General features: G+C 40.2%; 1 protein-coding gene across 1 annotated transcript in view; it reads right to left on the bottom strand.

Moving 5' to 3' along the window:
- LOC137536784 (octapeptide-repeat protein T2-like) overlaps positions 1-21073 on the bottom strand; it is a 124668-nt gene that overhangs the window by 34334 nt on the left and 69261 nt on the right. Inside the window, exon 5 of the mRNA XM_068258986.1 lies at positions 7327-7393. Within this exon, the coding sequence (XP_068115087.1) occupies positions 7327-7393 (67 nt within the window). The remainder of the gene's footprint in view (positions 1-7326; positions 7394-21073) is intronic.

The raw sequence follows: 21073 nt of genomic DNA, 5'->3' as shown, positions 1-21073 counted from the left end.
CCTGTGTTGCCTTCTATCACCATCTTCTTTTTTCCATTCTTCTACCTCATCTTCTGTCACCTTTCCTGAAACGAAACACTGAAATGCACACTTTATTTATCTCGGACTCACCTGTGCTGTCTTCTATCACCATCTTCTTCTTTTTTTCCAGTCTTCCACCTCATGTTCTGTCACCTTTCCTAAAACAAAACACTGAAATGCACACTTTATTTATCTCGGACTCACCTGTGCTGCCTTCTATCACCATCTTCTTCTTTTTTTCTAGTCTCCCACCTCATCTTCTGTCACCTTTCCTGAAACGAAACACTGAAATGCACACTTTATTTATCTCGGACTCACCTGTGCTGCCTTCTATCACCATCTTCTTTTTTTCTAGTCTTCCACCTCATCTTCTGTCACCTTTCCTGAAACGAAACACTGAAATGCACACTTTATTTATCTCGGGCTCACCTGTGTTGCCTTCTATCACCATCTTATTTTTTCCATTCTTCCACCTCATCTTCTGTCACCTTTCCTGAAACAAAACACTGAAATGCACACTTTATGTATCTCAGACTCACCTGTGCTGTCTTCTATCACCATCTTATTCTTTTTTTCCAGTCTTCCACCTCATGTTCTGTCACCTTTCCTAAAACAAAACACTGAAATGCACTCTTTATTTATCTCAGACTCACCTGTGTGCCTTCTATCACCATCTTTTTCTTTTTTTCCAGTCTTCCACCCCATCTTATGTCACCTTTACTGAAACAAAACACTGAAATGCACACTTTATTTATCTCGGACTCACCTGTGCTGCCGTCTTTCACCATCTTCTTTTTTCCAGTCTTCCACCTACTCTTCTGTCACCTTTCCTGAAACGAAACACTGAAATGCACACTTTATTTATCTTGAACTCACCTGTGCTGCCTTCTATCACCATCGTCTTCTTTATTCCCAGTCTTCCACCTCATCTTCTGTCACCTTTCCTAAAACGAAACACTGAAATGCACACTTTATTTATCTCGGGCTCACCTGTGTTGCCTTCTATCACCATCTTCTTTTTTCCATTCTTCTACCTCATCTTCTGTCACCTTTCCTGAAACGAAACACTGAAATGCACACTTTATTTATCTCAGACTCACCTGTGCTGCCTTCTATCACCATCTTTTTCTTTTTTTCCAGTCTTCCACCTCATCTTATGTCACCTTTACTGAAACAAAACACTGAAATGCACACTTTATTTATCTCGGACTCACCTGTGCTGCCTTCTATCACCATCTTCTTCTTTTTTTTCCAGTCTTCCACCTCATCTTCTGTCACCTTTCCTAAAATGAAACACTGAAATGCACAATTAATTTATCTCGGACTCACCTGTGCTGCCTTCTATCACCATCTTCTTCTTTTTTTCTAGTCTCCCACCTCATCTTCTGTCACCTTTCCTGAAACGAAACACTAAAAAGGAACACTTTATTTATCTCGGACTCACCTGTGCTGCCTTCTATCACCATCTTCTTCTTTTTTTCTATTCTTCCACCTCATCTTCTGTCACCTTTCCTGAAACAAAACACTGAAATGCACACTTTATTTATCTTGGACTCACCTGTGCTGCCTTCTATCACCTTCTTCTTCTTTTTTCCAGTCATCCGCATCATCTTCTGTCATTTTTCCTGAAACGAAACACTGAAATGCACACTTTATGTATCTTGAACTCACCTGTGCTGCCTTCTATGAGCATCGTCTTCTTTTTTCCAGTCATCCGCATCATCTTCTGTCATTTTTCCTGAAATGAAACACTGAAATGCACACTTTATGTATCTTGAACTCACCTGTGCTGCCTTCTATCAGCATCGTCTTCTTTATTCCCAGTCTTCACCTCATCTTCTGTCACCTTTCCTGAAACGAAACACTGAAATGCACACTTTATTTATCTCGGGCTCACCTGTGTTGCCTTCTATCACCATCTTATTTTTTCCATTCTTCCACCTCATCTTCTGTCACCTTTCCTGAAACAAAACACTGAAATGCACACTTTATGTATCTCAGACTCACCTGTGCTGTCTTCTATCACCATCTTATTCTTTTTTTCCAGTCTTCCACCTCATGTTCTGTCACCTTTCCTAAAACAAAACACTGAAATGCACTCTTTATTTATCTCAGACTCACCTGTGTGCCTTCTATCACCATCTTTTTCTTTTTTTCCAGTCTTCCACCTCATCTTATGTCACCTTTACTGAAACAAAACACTGAAATGCACACTTTATTTATCTCGGACTCACCTGTGCTGCCGTCTTTCACCATCTTCTTTTTTCCAGTCTTCCACCTACTCTTCTGTCACCTTTCCTGAAACGAAACACTGAAATGCACACTTTATTTATCTTGAACTCACCTGTGCTGCTTTCTATCACCATCGTCTTCTTTATTCCCAGTCTTCCACCTCATCTTCTGTCACCTTTCCTGAAACGAAACACTGAAATGCACACTTTATTTATCTCGGGCTCACCTGTGTTGCCTTCTATCACCATCTTCATTTTTCCATTCTTCTACCTCATCTTCTGTCACCTTTCCTGAAACGAAACACTGAAATGCACACTTTATTTATCTCAGACTCACCTGTGCTGCCTTCTATCACCATCTTTTTCTTTTTTTCCAGTCTTCCACCTCATCTTATGTCACCTTTACTGAAACAAAACACTGAAATGCACACTTTATTTATCTCGGACTCACCTGTGCTGCCTTCTTTAACCGTCTTCTTTTTGCCAGTCTTCCACCTACTCTTCTGCCACCTTTCCTGAAACGAAACACTGAAATGCACACTTTATTTATCTTGAACTCACCTGTGCTGCCTTCTATCACCATCGTCTTCTTTATTCCCAGTCTTCCACCTAATCTTCTGTCACCTTTCCTGAAACGAAACACTGAAATGCACACTTTATTTATCTCGGGCTCACCTGTGTTGCCTTCTATCACCATCTTCTTTTTTCCATTCTTCTACCTCATCTTCTGTCACCTTTCCTGAAACGAAACACTGAAATGCACACTTTAGTTATCTCGGACTCACCTGTGTGCCTTCTATCACCATCTTTTTCTTTTTTTCCAGTTTTCCACTTCATCTTATGTCACCTTTACTGAAACGAAACACTGAAATGCACACTTTATTTATCTTGGACTCACCTGTGCTGCCTTCTATCACCTTCTTCTTCTTTTTTCCAGTCATCCACATCATCTTCTGTCATTTTTCCTGAAACGAAACACTGAAATGCACACTTTATGTATCTTGAACTCACCTGTGCTGCCTTCTATCAACATCGTCTTCTTTATTCCCAGTCTTCACCTCATCTTCTGTCACCTTTCCTGAAACGAAACACTGAAATGCACACTTTATTTATCTCGGGCTCACCTGTGTTGCCTTCTATCACCATCTTCTTTTTTCCATTCTTCCACCTCATCTTCTGTCACCTTTCCTGAAACAAAACACTGAAATGCACACTTTATTTATCTCAGACGCACCTGTGCTGTCTTCTATCACCATCTTCTTCTTTTTTTCCAGTCTTCCACCTCATGTTCTGTCACCTTTCCTAAAACAAAACACTGAAATGCACACTTTATTTATCTCAGACTCACCTGTGTGCCTTCTATCACCATCTTTTTCTTTTTTTTCCAGTCTTCCACCTCATCTTATGTCACCTTTACTGAAACAAAACACTGAAATGCACACTTTATTTATCTCGGACTCACCTGTGCTGCCTTCTTTCACCATCTTCTTTTTTCCAGTCTTCCACCTATTCTTCTGTCACCTTTCCTGAAACGAAACACTGAAATGCACACTTTATTTATCTTGAACTCACCTGTGCTGCCTTCTATCACCATCGTCTTCTTTATTCCCAGTCTTCCACCTCATCTTCTGTCACCTTTCCTAAAACGAAACACTGAAATGCACACTTTATTTATCTCGGGCTCACCTGTGTTGCCTTCTATCACCATCTTCTTTTTTCCTTTCTTCTACCTCATCTTCTGTCACCTTTCCTGAAACAAAACACTGAAATGCACACTTTATTTATCTCGGACTCACCTGTGTGCCTTCTATCACCATCTGTTTCTTTTTTTCCAGTTTTCCACTTCATCTTATGTCACCTTTACTGAAACGAAACACTGAAATGCACACTTTATTTATCTCGGACTCACCTGTGCTGCCTTCTATCACCTTCTTCTTCTTTTTTCCAGTCATCCGCATCATCTTCTGTCATTTTTCCTGAAACGAAACACTGAAAAGCACACTTGATTTTATCTTGAACTCACCTGTACTCCCTTCTATCAGCATCGTCTTCTTTATTCCCAGTCTTCACCTCATCTTCTGTCACCTTTCCTGAAACGAAACACTGAAATGCACACTTTATTTATCTCGGGCTCACCTGTGTTGCCTTCTATCACCATCTTCGTTTTTCCATTCTTCCACCTCATCTTCTGTCACCTTTCCTGAAACAAAACACTGAAATGCACACTTTATTTATCTCAGACTCACCTGTGCTGTCTTCTATCACCATCTTCTTCTTTTTTTCCAGTCTTCCACCTCATGTTCTGTCACCTTTCCTAAAACAAAACACTGAAATGCACACTTTATTTATCTCGGACTCACCTGTGCTGCCTTCTATCACCATCTTCTTCTTTTTTTTCCAGTCTTCCACCTCATCTTCTGTCACCTTTCCTAAAATGAAACACTGAAATGCACAATTAATTTATCTCGGACTCACCTGTGCTGCCTTCTATCACCATCTTCTTCTTTTTTTCTAGTCTCCCACCTCATCTTCTGTCACCTTTCCTGAAACGAAACACTAAAAAGGAACACTTTATTTATCTCGGACTCACCTGTGCTGCCTTCTATCACCATCTTCTTCTTTTTTTCTATTCTTCCACCTCATCTTCTGTCACCTTTCCTGAAACAAAACACTGAAATGCACACTTTATTTATCTCAGACTCACCTGTGCTGTCTTCTATCACCATCTTCTTCTTTTTTTCCAGTCTTCCACCTCATGTTCTGTCACCTTTCCTAAAACAAAACACTGAAATGCACACTTTATTTATCTCAGACTCACCTGTGTGCCTTCTATCACCATCTTTTTCTTTTTTTCCAGTCTTCCACCTCATCTTATGTCACCTTTACTGAAACAAAACACTGAAATGCACACTTTATTTATCTCAGACTCACCAGTGCTGCCTTCTTTCACCATCTTCTTTTTTCCAGTCTTCCACCTACTCTTCTGTCACCTTTCCTGAAACGAAACACTGAAATGCACACTTTATTTATCTTGAACTCACCTGTGCTGCCTTCTATCACCATCGTCTTCTTTATTCCCAGTCTTCCACCTCATCTTCTGTCACCTTTCCTAAAACGAAACACTGAACTGCACACTTTATTTATCTCGGGCTCACCTGTGTTGCCTTCTATCACCATCTTCTTTTTTCCATTCTTCTACCTCATCTTCTGTCACCTTTCCTGAAACGAAACACTGAAATGCACACTTTATTTATCTCGGACTCACCTGTGCTGTCTTCTATCACCATCTTCTTCTTTTTTTCCAGTCTTCCACCTCATGTTCTGTCACCTTTCCTAAAACAAAACACTGAAATGCACACTTTATTTATCTCGGACTCACCTGTGCTGCCTTCTATCACCATCTTCTTCTTTTTTTTCCAGTCTTCCACCTCATCTTCTGTCACCTTTCCTAAAATGAAACACTGAAATGCACAATTAATTTATCTCGGACTCACCTGTGCTGCCTTCTATCACCATCTTCTTCTTTTTTTCTAGTCTCCCACCTCATCTTCTGTCACCTTTCCTGAAACGAAACACTAAAAAGGAACACTTTATTTATCTCGGACTCACCTGTGCTGCCTTCTATCACCATCTTCTTCTTTTTTTCTATTCTTCCACCTCATCTTCTGTCACCTTTCCTGAAACAAAACACTGAAATGCACACTTTATTTATCTCAGACTCACCTGTGCTGTCTTCTATCACCATCTTCTTCTTTTTTTCCAGTCTTCCACCTCATGTTCTGTCACCTTTCCTAAAACAAAACACTGAAATGCACACTTTATTTATCTCAGACTCACCTGTGTGCCTTCTATCACCATCTTTTTCTTTTTTTCCAGTCTTCCACCTCATCTTATGTCACCTTTACTGAAACAAAACACTGAAATGCACACTTTATTTATCTCAGACTCACCAGTGCTGCCTTCTTTCACCATCTTCTTTTTTCCAGTCTTCCACCTACTCTTCTGTCACCTTTCCTGAAACGAAACACTGAAATGCACACTTTATTTATCTTGAACTCACCTGTGCTGCCTTCTATCACCATCGTCTTCTTTATTCCCAGTCTTCCACCTCATCTTCTGTCACCTTTCCTAAAACGAAACACTGAACTGCACACTTTATTTATCTCGGGCTCACCTGTGTTGCCTTCTATCACCATCTTCTTTTTTCCATTCTTCTACCTCATCTTCTGTCACCTTTCCTGAAACGAAACACTGAAATGCACACTTTATTTATCTCGGACTCACCTGTGCTGTCTTCTATCACCATCTTCTTCTTTTTTTCCAGTCTTCCACCTCATGTTCTGTCACCTTTCCTAAAACAAAACACTGAAATGCACACTTTATTTATCTCGGACTCACCTGTGCTGCCTTCTATCACCATCTTCTTCTTTTTTTCTAGTCTCCCACCTCATCTTCTGTCACCTTTCCTGAAACAAAACACTGAAATGCACACTTTATTTATCTCGGACTCACCTGTGCTGCCTTCTATCACCATCTTCTTTTTTTCTAGTCTTCCACCTCATCTTCTGTCACCTTTCCTGAAACAAAACACTGAAATGCACACTTTATTTATCTCGGACTCACCTGTGCTGCCGTCTTTCACCATCTTCTTTTTTCCAGTCTTCCACCTACTCTTCTGTCACCTTTCCTGAAACGAAACACTGAAATGCACACTTTATTTATCTTGAACTCACCTGTGCTGCCTTCTATCACCATCGTCTTCTTTATTCCCAGTCTTCCACCTCATCTTCTGTCACCTTTCCTGAAACGAAACACTGAAATGCACACTTTATTTATCTCAGACTCACCTGTGCTGCCTTCTATCACCATCTTTTTCTTTTTTTCCAGTCTTCCACCTCATCTTATGTCACCTTTACTGAAACAAAACACTGAAATGCACACTTTATTTATCTCGGACTCACCTGTGTGCCTTCTATCACCATCTTTTTCTTTTTTTCCAGTTTTCCACTTCATCTTATGTCACCTTTACTGAAACGAAACACTGAAATGCACACTTTATTTATCTTGGACTCACCTGTGCTGCCTTCTATCACCTTCTTCTTCTTTTTTCCAGTCATCCACATCATCTTTTGTCATTTTTCCTGAAACGAAACACTGAAATGCACACTTTATGTATCTTGAACTCACCTGTGCTGCCTTCTATCAACATCGTCTTCTTTATTCCCAGTCTTCACCTCATCTTCTGTCACCTTTCCTGAAACGAAACACTGAAATGCACACTTTATTTATCTCGGGCTCACCTGTGTTGCCTTCTATCACCATCTTCTTTTTTCCATTCTTCCACCTCATCTTCTGTCACCTTTCCTGAAACAAAACACTGAAATGCACACTTTATTTATCTCAGACGCACCTGTGCTGTCTTCTATCACCATCTTCTTCTTTTTTTCCAGTCTTCCACCTCATGTTCTGTCACCTTTCCTAAAACAAAACACTGAAATGCACACTTTATTTATCTCAGACTCACCTGTGTGCCTTCTATCACCATCTTTTTCTTTTTTTTCCAGTCTTCCACCTCATCTTATGTCACCTTTACTGAAACAAAACACTGAAATGCACACTTTATTTATCTCGGACTCACCTGTGCTGCCTTCTTTCACCATCTTCTTTTTTCCAGTCTTCCACCTATTCTTCTGTCACCTTTCCTGAAACGAAACACTGAAATGCACACTTTATTTATCTTGAACTCACCTGTGCTGCCTTCTATCACCATCGTCTTCTTTATTCCCAGTCTTCCACCTCATCTTCTGTCACCTTTCCTAAAACGAAACACTGAAATGCACACTTTATTTATCTCGGGCTCACCTGTGTTGCCTTCTATCACCATCTTCTTTTTTCCTTTCTTCTACCTCATCTTCTGTCACCTTTCCTGAAACAAAACACTGAAATGCACACTTTATTTATCTCGGACTCACCTGTGTGCCTTCTATCACCATCTGTTTCTTTTTTTCCAGTTTTCCACTTAATCTTATGTCACCTTTACTGAAACGAAACACTGAAATGCACACTTTATTTATCTCGGACTCACCTGTGCTGCCTTCTATCACCTTCTTCTTCTTTTTTCCAGTCATCCGCATCATCTTCTGTCATTTTTCCTGAAACGAAACACTGAAAAGCACACTTGATTTTATCTTGAACTCACCTGTACTCCCTTCTATCAGCATCGTCTTCTTTATTCCCAGTCTTCACCTCATCTTCTGTCACCTTTCCTGAAACGAAACACTGAAATGCACACTTTATTTATCTCGGGCTCACCTGTGTTGCCTTCTATCACCATCTTCGTTTTCCATTCTTCCACCTCATCTTCTGTCACCTTTCCTGAAACAAAACACTGAAATGCACACTTTATTTATCTCAGACTCACCTGTGCTGCCTTCTATCACCATCTTCTTCTTTTTTTTCCAGTCTTCCACCTCATCTTCTGTCACCTTTCCTAAAATGAAACACTGAAATGCACAATTAATTTATCTCGGACTCACCTGTGCTGCCTTCTATCACCATCTTCTTCTTTTTTTCTAGTCTCCCACCTCATCTTCTGTCACCTTTCCTGAAACGAAACACTAAAAAGGAACACTTTATTTATCTCGGACTCACCTGTGCTGCCTTCTATCACCATCTTCTTCTTTTTTTCTATTCTTCCACCTCATCTTCTGTCACCTTTCCTGAAACAAAACACTGAAATGCACACTTTATTTATCTTGGACTCACCTGTGCTGCCTTCTATCACCTTCTTCTTCTTTTTTCCAGTCATCCGCATCATCTTCTGTCATTTTTCCTGAAACGAAACACTGAAATGCACACTTTATGTATCTTGAACTCACCTGTGCTGCCTTCTATGAGCATCGTCTTCTTTTTTCCAGTCATCCGCATCATCTTCTGTCATTTTTCCTGAAATGAAACACTGAAATGCACACTTTATGTATCTTGAACTCACCTGTGCTGCCTTCTATCAGCATCGTCTTCTTTATTCCCAGTCTTCACCTCATCTTCTGTCACCTTTCCTGAAACGAAACACTGAAATGCACACTTTATTTATCTCGGGCTCACCTGTGTTGCCTTCTATCACCATATTCTTTTTTCCATTCTTCCACCTCACCTTCTGTCACCTTTCCTGAAACAAAACACTGAAATGCACACTTTATTTATCTCAGACTCACCTGTGCTGTCTTCTATCACCATCTTCTTCTTTTTTTCCAGTCTTCCACCTCATGTTCTGTCACCTTTCCTAAAACAAAACACTGAAATGCACACTTTATTTATCTCAGACTCACCTGTGTGCCTTCTATCACCATCTTTTTCTTTTTTTCCAGTCTTCCACCTCATCTTATGTCACCTTTACTGAAACAAAACACTGAAATGCACACTTTATTTATCTCAGACTCAGCAGTGCTGCCTTCTTTCACCATCTTCTTTTTTCCAGTCTTCCACCTACTCTTCTGTCACCTTTCCTGAAACGAAACACTGAAATGCACACTTTATTTATCTTGAACTCACCTGTGCTGCCTTCTATCACCATCGTCTTCTTTATTCCCAGTCTTCCACCTCATCTTCTGTCACCTTTCCTAAAACGAAACACTGAACTGCACACTTTATTTATCTCGGGCTCACCTGTGTTGCCTTCTATCACCATCTTCTTTTTTCCATTCTTCTACCTCATCTTCTGTCACCTTTCCTGAAACGAAACACTGAAATGCACACTTTATTTATCTCGGACTCACCTGTGCTGTCTTCTATCACCATCTTCTTCTTTTTTTCCAGTCTTCCACCTCATGTTCTGTCACCTTTCCTAAAACAAAACACTGAAATGCACACTTTATTTATCTCGGACTCACCTGTGCTGCCTTCTATCACCATCTTCTTCTTATTTTCTAGTCTCCCACCTCATCTTCTGTCACCTTTCCTGAAACGAAACACTGAAATGCACACTTTATTTATCTCGGACTCACCTGTGCTGCCTTCTATCACCATCTTCTTTTTTTCTAGTCTTCCACCTCATCTTCTGTCACCTTTCCTGAAACAAAACACTGAAATGCACACTTTATTTATCTCGCACTCACCTGTGCTACCTTCTATCACCATCTTCTTTTTTCCAGTCTTCCACTTCATCTTCTGTCACCTTTCCTTAAACGATACGCTGAAATGCACACTTTATTTATCACGGATTCACCTGTGCTGCCTTCTATCACCATCTTCTTCTTTTTTTCCAGTCTTCCGCCTCATCTTCTGTCACCTTTCCTGAAATGAAACACAGAAATGCACACTTTATTTATCTCGGACTCACCTGTGCTGCCTTCTATCACCATCTTCTTCTTTTTTTCCAGTCTTTTACCTCATCTTCTGTCACCTTTCCTGAAACGAAACACTGAAATGCACACTTTATCTGAGACTCACCTGTGCTGCCTTCTATCACCATCTTCTTCTTTTTTCTAGTCTTCCACCTCATCTTCTGTCACCTTTCCTGAAACGAAACTCTGAAATGCACACTTAATTATCTTGAACTCACCTGTGCTGCCTTCTATCAGCATCGTCTTCTTTATTCCCAGTTTTCACCTCATCTTCTGTAACCTTTCCTGAAACGAAACACTGAAATGCACACTTTATTTATCTCTGGCTCACCTGTGTTGCCTTCTATCACCATCTTCTTTTTTCCATTCTTCCACCTCATCTTCTGTCACCTTTCCTGAAACAAAACACTGAAATGCACACTTTATTTATCTCACACTCACCTGTGTGCCTTCTATCACCATCTTCTTCTTTTTTTCCAGTCTTCCACCTCATTTTCTGTCACCTTTCCTAAAACAAAACACTGAAATGTACTCTTTATTTATCTCAGACTCACCTGTGCTGCCTTCTTTCACCATCTTCTTTTTTCCAGTCTTCCACCTACTCTTCTGTCACCTTTCCTGAAACGAAACTCTGAAATGCACACTTAATTATCTTGAACTCACCTGTGCTGCCTTCTATCAGCATCATCTTCTTTATTCCCAGTTTTCACCTCATCTTCTGTAACCTTTCCTGAAACGAAACACTGAAATGCACACTTTATTTATCTCTGGCTCACCTGTGTTGCCTTCTATCACCATCTTCTTTTTTCCATTCTTCCACCTCATCTTCTGTCACCTTTCCTGAAACAAAACACTGAAATGCACACTTTATTTATCTCTGGCTCACCTGTGTTGCCTTCTATCACCATCTTCGTTTTTCCATTCTTCCACCTCATCTTCTGTCACCTTTCCTGAAACAAAACACTGAAATGCACACTTTATTTATCTCAGACTCACCTGTGCTGTCTTCTATCACCATCTTCTTCTTTTTTTCCAGTCTTCCACCTCATGTTCTGTCACCTTTCCTAAAACAAAACACTGAAATGCACACTTTATTTATCTCTGGCTCACCTGTGTGCCTTCTATCACCATCTTCTTCTTTTTTTTCCAGTCTTCCACCTCATCTTCTGTCACCTTTCCTAAAATGAAACACTGAAATGCACAATTAATTTATCTCGGACTCACCTGTGCTGCCTTCTATCACCATCTTCTTCTTTTTTTCTAGTCTCCCACCTCATCTTCTGTCACCTTTCCTGAAACGAAACACTAAAAAGGAACACTTTATTTATCTCGGACTCACCTGTGCTGCCTTCTATCACCATCTTCTTCTTTTTTTCTATTCTTCCACCTCATCTTCTGTCACCTTTCCTGAAACAAAACACTGAAATGCACACTTTATTTATCTTGGACTCACCTGTGCTGCCTTCTATCACCTTCTTCTTCTTTTTTCCAGTCATCCGCATCATCTTCTGTCATTTTTCCTGAAACGAAACACTGAAATGCACACTTTATGTATCTTGAACTCACCTGTGCTGCCTTCTATGAGCATCGTCTTCTTTTTTCCAGTCATCCGCATCATCTTCTGTCATTTTTCCTGAAATGAAACACTGAAATGCACACTTTATGTATCTTGAACTCACCTGTGCTGCCTTCTATCACCATCGTCTTCTTTATTCCCAGTCTTCCACCTCATCTTCTGTCACCTTTCCTAAAACGAAACACTGAACTGCACACTTTATTTATCTCGGGCTCACCTGTGTTGCCTTCTATCACCATCTTCTTTTTTCCATTCTTCTACCTCATCTTCTGTCACCTTTCCTGAAACGAAACACTGAAATGCACACTTTATTTATCTCGGACTCACCTGTGCTGTCTTCTATCACCATCTTCTTCTTTTTTTCCAGTCTTCCACTTCATGTTCTGTCACCTTTCCTAAAACAAAACACTGAAATGCACACTTTATTTATCTCGGACTCACCTGTGCTGCCTTCTATCACCATCTTCTTCTTTTTTTCTAGTCTCCCACCTCATCTTCTGTCACCTTTCCTGAAACGAAACACTGAAATGCACACTTTATTTATCTCGGACTCACCTGTGCTGCCGTCTTTCACCATCTTCTTTTTTCCAGTCTTCCACCTACTCTTCTGTCACCTTTCCTGAAACGAAACACTGAAATGCACACTTTATTTATCTTGAACTCACCTGTGCTGCCTTCTATCACCATCGTCTTCTTTATTCCCAGTCTTCCACCTCATCTTCTGTCACCTTTCCTGAAACGAAACACTGAAATGCACACTTTATTTATCTCAGACTCACCTGTGCTGCCTTCTATCACCATCTTTTTCTTTTTTTCCAGTCTTCCACCTCATCTTATGTCACCTTTACTGAAACAAAACACTGAAATGCACACTTTATTTATCTCGGACTCACCTGTGTGCCTTCTATCACCATCTTTTTCTTTTTTTCCAGTTTTCCACTTCATCTTATGTCACCTTTACTGAAACTAAACACTGAAATGCACACTTTATTTATCTTGGACTCACCTGTGCTGCCTTCTATCACCTTCTTCTTCTTTTTTCCAGTCATCCACATCATCTTCTGTCATTTTTCCTGAAACGAAACACTGAAATGCACACTTTATGTATCTTGAACTCACCTGTGCTGCCTTCTATCAACATCGTCTTCTTTATTCCCAGTCTTCACCTCATCTTCTGTCACCTTTCCTGAAACGAAACACTGAAATGCACACTTTATTTATCTCGGGCTCACCTGTGTTGCCTTCTATCACCATCTTCTTTTTTCCATTCTTCCACCTCATCTTCTGTCACCTTTCCTGAAACAAAACACTGAAATGCACACTTTATTTATCTCAGACGCACCTGTGCTGTCTTCTATCACCATCTTCTTCTTTTTTTCCAGTCTTCCACCTCATGTTCTGTCACCTTTCCTAAAACAAAACACTGAAATGCACACTTTATTTATCTCAGACTCACCTGTGTGCGTTCTATCACCATCTTTTTCTTTTTTTTCCAGTCTTCCACCTCATCTTATGTCACCTTTACTGAAACAAAACACTGAAATGCACACTTTATTTATCTCGGACTCACCTGTGCTGCCTTCTTTCACCATCTTCTTTTTTCCAGTCTTCCACCTATTCTTCTGTCACCTTTCCTGAAACGAAACACTGAAATGCACACTTTATTTATCTTGAACTCACCTGTGCTGCCTTCTATCACCATCGTCTTCTTTATTCCCAGTCTTCCACCTCATCTTCTGTCACCTTTCCTAAAACGAAACACTGAAATGCACACTTTATTTATCTCGGGCTCACCTGTGTTGCCTTCTATCACCATCTTCTTTTTTCCTTTCTTCTACCTCATCTTCTGTCACCTTTCCTGAAACAAAACACTGAAATGCACACTTTATTTATCTCGGACTCACCTGTGTGCCTTCTATCACCATCTGTTTCTTTTTTTCCAGTTTTCCACTTAATCTTATGTCACCTTTACTGAAACGAAACACTGAAATGCACACTTTATTTATCTCGGACTCACCTGTGCTGCCTTCTATCACCTTCTTCTTCTTTTTTCCAGTCATCCGCATCATCTTCTGTCATTTTTCCTGAAACGAAACACTGAAAAGCACACTTGATTTTATCTTGAACTCACCTGTACTCCCTTCTATCAGCATCGTCTTCTTTATTCCCAGTCTTCACCTCATCTTCTGTCACCTTTCCTGAAACGAAACACTGAAATGCACACTTTATTTATCTCGGGCTCACCTGTGTTGCCTTCTATCACCATCTTCGTTTTCCATTCTTCCACCTCATCTTCTGTCACCTTTCCTGAAACAAAACACTGAAATGCACACTTTATTTATCTCAGACTCACCTGTGCTGTCTTCTATCACCATCTTCTTCTTTTTTTCCAGTCTTCCACCTCATGTTCTGTCACCTTTCCTAAAACAAAACACTGAAATGCACACTTTATTTATCTCGGACTCACCTGTGCTGCCTTCTATCACCATCTTCTTCTTTTTTTTCCAGTCTTCCACCTCATCTTCTGTCACCTTTCCTAAAATGAAACACTGAAATGCACAATTAATTTATCTCGGACCCACCTGTGCTGCCTTCTATCACCATCTTCTTCTTTTTTTCTAGTCTCCCACCTCATCTTCTGTCACCTTTCCTGAAACGAAACACTAAAAAGGAATACTTTATTTATCTCGGACTCACCTGTGCTGCCTTCTATCACCATCTTCTTCTTTTTTTCTATTCTTCCACCTCATCTTCTGTCACCTTTCCTGAAACAAAACACTGAAATGCACACTTTATTTATCTTGGACTCACCTGTGCTGCCTTCTATCACCTTCTTCTTCTTTTTTCCAGTCATCCGCATCATCTTCTGTCATTTTTCCTGAAACGAAACACTGAAATGCACACTTTATGTATCTTGAACTCACCTGTGCTGCCTTCTATGAGCATCGTCTTCTTTTTTCCAGTCATCCGCATCATCTTCTGTCATTTTTCCTGAAATGAAACACTGAAATGCACACTTTATGTATCTTGAACTCACCTGTGCTGCCTTCTATCAGCATCGTCTTCTTTATTCCCAGTCTTCACCTCATCTTCTGTCACCTTTCCTGAAACGAAACACTGAAATGCACACTTTATTTATCTCGGGCTCACCTGTGTTGCCTTCTATCACCATATTCTTTTTTCCATTCTTCCACCTCACCTTCTGTCACCTTTCCTGAAACAAAACACTGAAATGCACACTTTATTTATCTCAGACTCACCTGTGCTGTCTTCTATCACCATCTTCTTCTTTTTTTCCAGTCTTCCACCTCATGTTCTGTCACCTTTCCTAAAACAAAACACTGAAATGCACACTTTATTTATCTCAGACTCACCTGTGTGCCTTCTATCACCATCTTTTTCTTTTTTTCCAGTCTTCCACCTCATCTTATGTCACCTTTACTGAAACAAAACACTGAAATGCACACTTTATTTATCTCAGACTCACCAGTGCTGCCTTCTTTCACCATCTTCTTTTTTCCAGTCTTCCACCTACTCTTCTGTCACCTTTCCTGAAACGAAACACTGAAATGCACACTTTATTTATCTTGAACTCACCTGTGCTGCCTTCTATCACCATCGTCTTCTTTATTCCCAGTCTTCCACCTCATCTTCTGTCACCTTTCCTAAAACGAAACACTGAACTGCACACTTTATTTATCTCGGGCTCACCTGTGTTGCCTTCTATCACCATCTTCTTTTTTCCATTCTTCTACCTCATCTTCTGTCACCTTTCCTGAAACGAAACACTGAAATGCACACTTTATTTATCTCGGACTCACCTGTGCTGTCTTCTATCACCATCTTCTTCTTTTTTTCCAGTCTTCCACCTCATGTTCTGTCACCTTTCCTAAAACAAAACACTGAAATGCACACTTTATTTATCTCGGACTCACCTGTGCTGCCTTCTATCACCATCTTCTTCTTTTTTTCTAGTCTCCCACCTCATCTTCTGTCACCTTTCCTGAAACGAAACACTGAAATGCACACTTTATTTATCTCGGACTCACCTGTGCTGCCTTCTATCACCATCTTCTTTTTTTCTAGTCTTCCACCTCATCTTCTGTCACCTTTCCTGAAACAAAACACTGAAATGCACACTTTATTTATCTCGCACTCACCTGTGCTACCTTCTATCACCATCTTCTTTTTTCCAGTCTTCCACTTCATCTTCTGTCACCTTTCCTTAAACGATACGCTGAAATGCACACTTTATTTATCACGGATTCACCTGTGCTGCCTTCTATCACCATCTTCTTCTTTTTTTCCAGTCTTCCGCCTCATCTTCTGTCACCTTTCCTGAAATGAAACACAGAAATGCACACTTTATTTATCTCGGACTCACCTGTGCTGCCTTCTATCACCATCTTCTTCTTTTTTTCCAGTCTTTTACCTCATCTTCTGTCACCTTTCCTGAAACGAAACACTGAAATGCACACTTTATCTGAGACTCACCTGTGCTGCCTTCTATCACCATCTTCTTCTTTTTTCTAGTCTTCCACCTCATCTTCTGTCACCTTTCCTGAAACGAAACTCTGAAATGCACACTTAATTATCTTGAACTCACCTGTGCTGCCTTCTATCAGCATCGTCTTCTTTATTCCCAGTTTTCACCTTATCTTCTGTAACCTTTCCTGAAACGAAACACTGAAATGCACACTTTATTTATCTCTGGCTCACCTGTGTTGCCTTCTATCACCATCTTCTTCTTTTTTCTAGTCTTCCACCTCATCTTCTGTCACCTTTCCTGAAACGAAACTCTGAAATGCACACTTAATTATCTTGAACTCACCTGTGCTGCCTTCTATCAGCATCGTCTTCTTTATTCCCAGTTTTCACCTTATCTTCTGTAACCTTTCCTGAAACGAAACACTGAAATGCACACTTTATTTATCTCTGGCTCACCTGTGTGCCTTCTATCACCATCTTCTTCTTTTTTTCCAGTCTTCCACCTCATTTTCTGTCACCTTTCCTAAAACAAAACACTGAAATGTACTCTTTATTTATCTCAGACTCACCTGTGCTGCCTTCTTTCACCATCTTCTTTTTTCCAGTCTTCCACCTACTCTTCTGTCACCTTTCCTGAAACGAAACTCTGAAATGCACACTTAATTATCTTGAACTCACCTGTGCTGCCTTCTATCAGCATCGTCTTCTTTATTCCCAGTTTTCACCTCATCTTCTGTAACCTTTCCTGAAACGAAACACTGAAATGCACACTTTATTTATCTCTGGCTCACCTGTGTTGCCTTCTATCACCATCTTCTTTTTTCCATTCTTCCACCTCATCTTCTGTCACCTTTCCTGAAACAAAACACTGAAATGCACACTTTATTTATCTCTGGCTCACCTGTGTTGCCTTCTATCACCATCTTCGTTTTTCCATTCTTCCACCTCATCTTCTGTCACCTTTCCTGAAACAAAACACTGAAATGCACACTTTATTTATCTCAGACTCACCTGTGCTGTCTTCTATCACCATCTTCTTCTTTTTTTCCAGTCTTCCACCTCATGTTCTGTCACCTTTCCTAAAACAAAACACTGAAATGCACACTTTATTTATCTCTGGCTCACCTGTGCTGCCTTCTATCACCATCTTCTTCTTTTTTTTCCAGTCTTCCACCTCATCTTCTGTCACCTTTCCTAAAATGAAACACTGAAATGCACAATTAATTTATCTCGGACTCACCTGTGCTGCCTTCTATCACCATCTTCTTCTTTTTTTCTAGTCTCCCACCTCATCTTCTGTCACCTTTCCTGAAACGAAACACTAAAAAGGAACACTTTATTTATCTCGGACTCACCTGTGCTGCCTTCTATCACCATCTTCTTCTTTTTTTCTATTCTTCCACCTCATCTTCTGTCACCTTTCCTGAAACAAAACACTGAAATGCACACTTTATTTATCTTGGACTCACCTGTGCTGCCTTCTATCACCTTCTTCTTCTTTTTTCCAGTCATCCGCATCATCTTCTGTCATTTTTCCTGAAACGAAACACTGAAATGCACACTTTATGTATCTTGAACTCACCTGTGCTGCCTTCTATGAGCATCGTCTTCTTTTTTCCAGTCATCCGCATCATCTTCTGTCATTTTTCCTGAAATGAAACACTGAAATGCACACTTTATGTATCTTGAACTCACCTGTGCTGCCTTCTATCAGCATCGTCTTCTTTATTCCCAGTCTTCACCTCATCTTCTGTCACCTTTCCTGAAACGAAACACTGAAATGCACACTTTATTTATCTCGGGCTCACCTGTGTTGCCTTCTATCACCATATTCTTTTTTCCATTCTTCCACCTCACCTTCTGTCACCTTTCCTGAAACAAAACACTGAAATGCACACTTTATTTATCTCAGACTCACCTGTGCTGTCTTCTATCACCATCTTCTTCTTTTTTTCCAGTCTTCCACCTCATGTTCTGTCACCTTTCCTAAAACAAAACACTGAAATGCACACTTTATTTATCTCAGACTCACCTGTGTGCCTTCTATCACCATCTTTTTCTTTTTTTCCAGTCTTCCACCTCATCTTATGTCACCTTTACTGAAACAAAACACTGAAATGCACACTTTATTTATCTCAGACTCACCAGTGCTGCCTTCTTTCACCATCTTCTTTTTTCCAGTCTTCCACCTACTCTTCTGTCACCTTTCCTGAAACGAAACACTGAAATGCACACTTTATTTATCTTGAACTCACCTGTGCTGCCTTCTATCACCATCGTCTTCTTTATTCCCAGTCTTCCACCTCATCTTCTGTCACCTTTCCTAAAACGAAACACTGAACTGCACACTTTATTTATCTCGGGCTCACCTGTGTTGCCTTCTATCACCATCTTCTTTTTTCCATTCTTCTACCTCATCTTCTGTCACCTTTCCTTAAACGATATGCTGAAATGCACACTTTATTTATCACGGATTCACCTGTGCTGCCTTCTATCACCATCTTCTTCTTTTTTTCCAGTCTTCCGCCTCATCTTCTGTCACCTTTCCTGAAATGAAACACAGAAATGCACACTTTATTTATCTCGGACTCACCTGTGCTGCCTTCTATCACCATCTTCTTCTTTTTTTCCAGTCTTTTACCTCATCTTCTGTCACCTTTCCTGAAACGAAACACTGAAATGCACACTTTATCTGAGACTCACCTGTGCTGCCTTCTATCACCATCTTCTTCTTTTTTCTAGTCTTCCACCTCATCTTCTGTCACCTTTCCTGAAACGAAACTCTGAAATGCACACTTAATTATCTTGAACTCACCTGTGCTGCCTTCTATCAGCATCGTCTTCTTTATTCCCAGTTTTCACCTCATCTTCTGTAACCTTTCCTGAAACGAAACACTGAAATGCACACTTTATTTATCTCTGGCTCACCTGTGTTGCCTTCTATCACCATCTTCTTTTTTCCATTCTTCCACCTCATCTTCTGTCACCTTTCCTGAAACAAAACACTGAAATGCACACTTTATTTATCTCAGACTCACCTGTGTGCCTTCTATCACCATCTTCTTCTTTATTCCCAGTCTTCCACCTCATCTTCTGTCACCTTTCCTGAAACGAAACACTTAAATGCACACTTTATTTATCTCGGGCTCACCTGTGTTGCCTTCTATCACCATCTTCTTTTTTCCATTCTTCTACCTCATCTTCTGTCACCTTTCCTGAAACGAAACACTGAAATGCACACTTTATTTATCTCAGACTCACCTGTGTGCCTTCTATCACCATCTTTTTCTTTTTTTCCAGTCTTCCACCTCATCTTATGTCACCTTTACTGAAACAAAACACTGAAATGCACGCTTTATTTATCTTGGACTCACCTGTGCTGCCTTCTTTCACCATCTTCTTTTTTCCAGTCTTCCACCTATTCTTCTGTCACCTTTCCTGAAACGAAACACTGAAATGCACACTTTATTTATCTTGAACTCACCTGTGCTGCCTTCTATCACCATCGTCTTCTTTATTCCCAGTCTTCCACCTCATCTTCTGTCACCTTTCCTGAAACGAAACACTGAAATGCACACTTTATTTATCTCGGACTCACCTGTGTGCCTTCTATCACCATCTTCTTCTTTTTTTCCCGTTTTCCACTTCCTCTTATGTCACCTTTACTGAAACAAAACACTGAAATGCACACTTTATTTATCTTGGACTCACCTGTGCTGCCTTCTATCACCTTCTTCTTCTTTTTTCCAGTCATCCGCATCATCTTCTGTCATTTTTCCTGAAACGAAACACTGAAATGCACACTTTATGTATCTTGAACTCACCTGTGCTGCCTTCTATCAGCATCGTCTTCTTTTTTCCAGTCATCCGCATCATCTTCTGTCATTTTTCCTGAAATGAAACACTGAAATGCACACTTTATGTATCTTGAACTCACCTGTGCTGCCTTCTATCAGCATCGTCTTCTTTATTCCCAGTCTTCACCTCATCTTCTGTCACCTTTCCTGAAACGAAACACTGAAATGCACACTTTATTTATCTCGGGCTCACCTGTGTTGCCTTCTATCACCATCTTCTTTTTTCCATTCTTCCACCTCACCTTCTGTCACCTTTCCTGAAACAAAATACTGAAATGCACACTTTATTTATCTCAGACTCACCTGTGCTGTCTTCTATCACCATCTTCTTCTTTTTTTCCAGTCTTCCACCTCATGTTCTGTCACCTTTCCTAAAACAAAACACTGAAATGCACACTTTATTTATCTCAGACTCACCTGTGTGCCTTCTATCACCATCTTTTTCTTTTTTTTTCCAGTCTTCCACCTCATCTTATGTCACCTTTACTGAAACAAAACACTGAAATGCACACTTTATTTATCTCGGACTCACCTGTGCTGCCTTCTTTCACCATCTTC

The sequence above is a fragment of the Hyperolius riggenbachi genome, chromosome 10 (genome assembly GCF_040937935.1).
Source record: "Hyperolius riggenbachi isolate aHypRig1 chromosome 10, aHypRig1.pri, whole genome shotgun sequence".
Taxonomy (NCBI): Eukaryota; Metazoa; Chordata; class Amphibia; order Anura; family Hyperoliidae; genus Hyperolius; species Hyperolius riggenbachi.
This window is presented reverse-complemented; position numbering and strand designations above follow the sequence as displayed.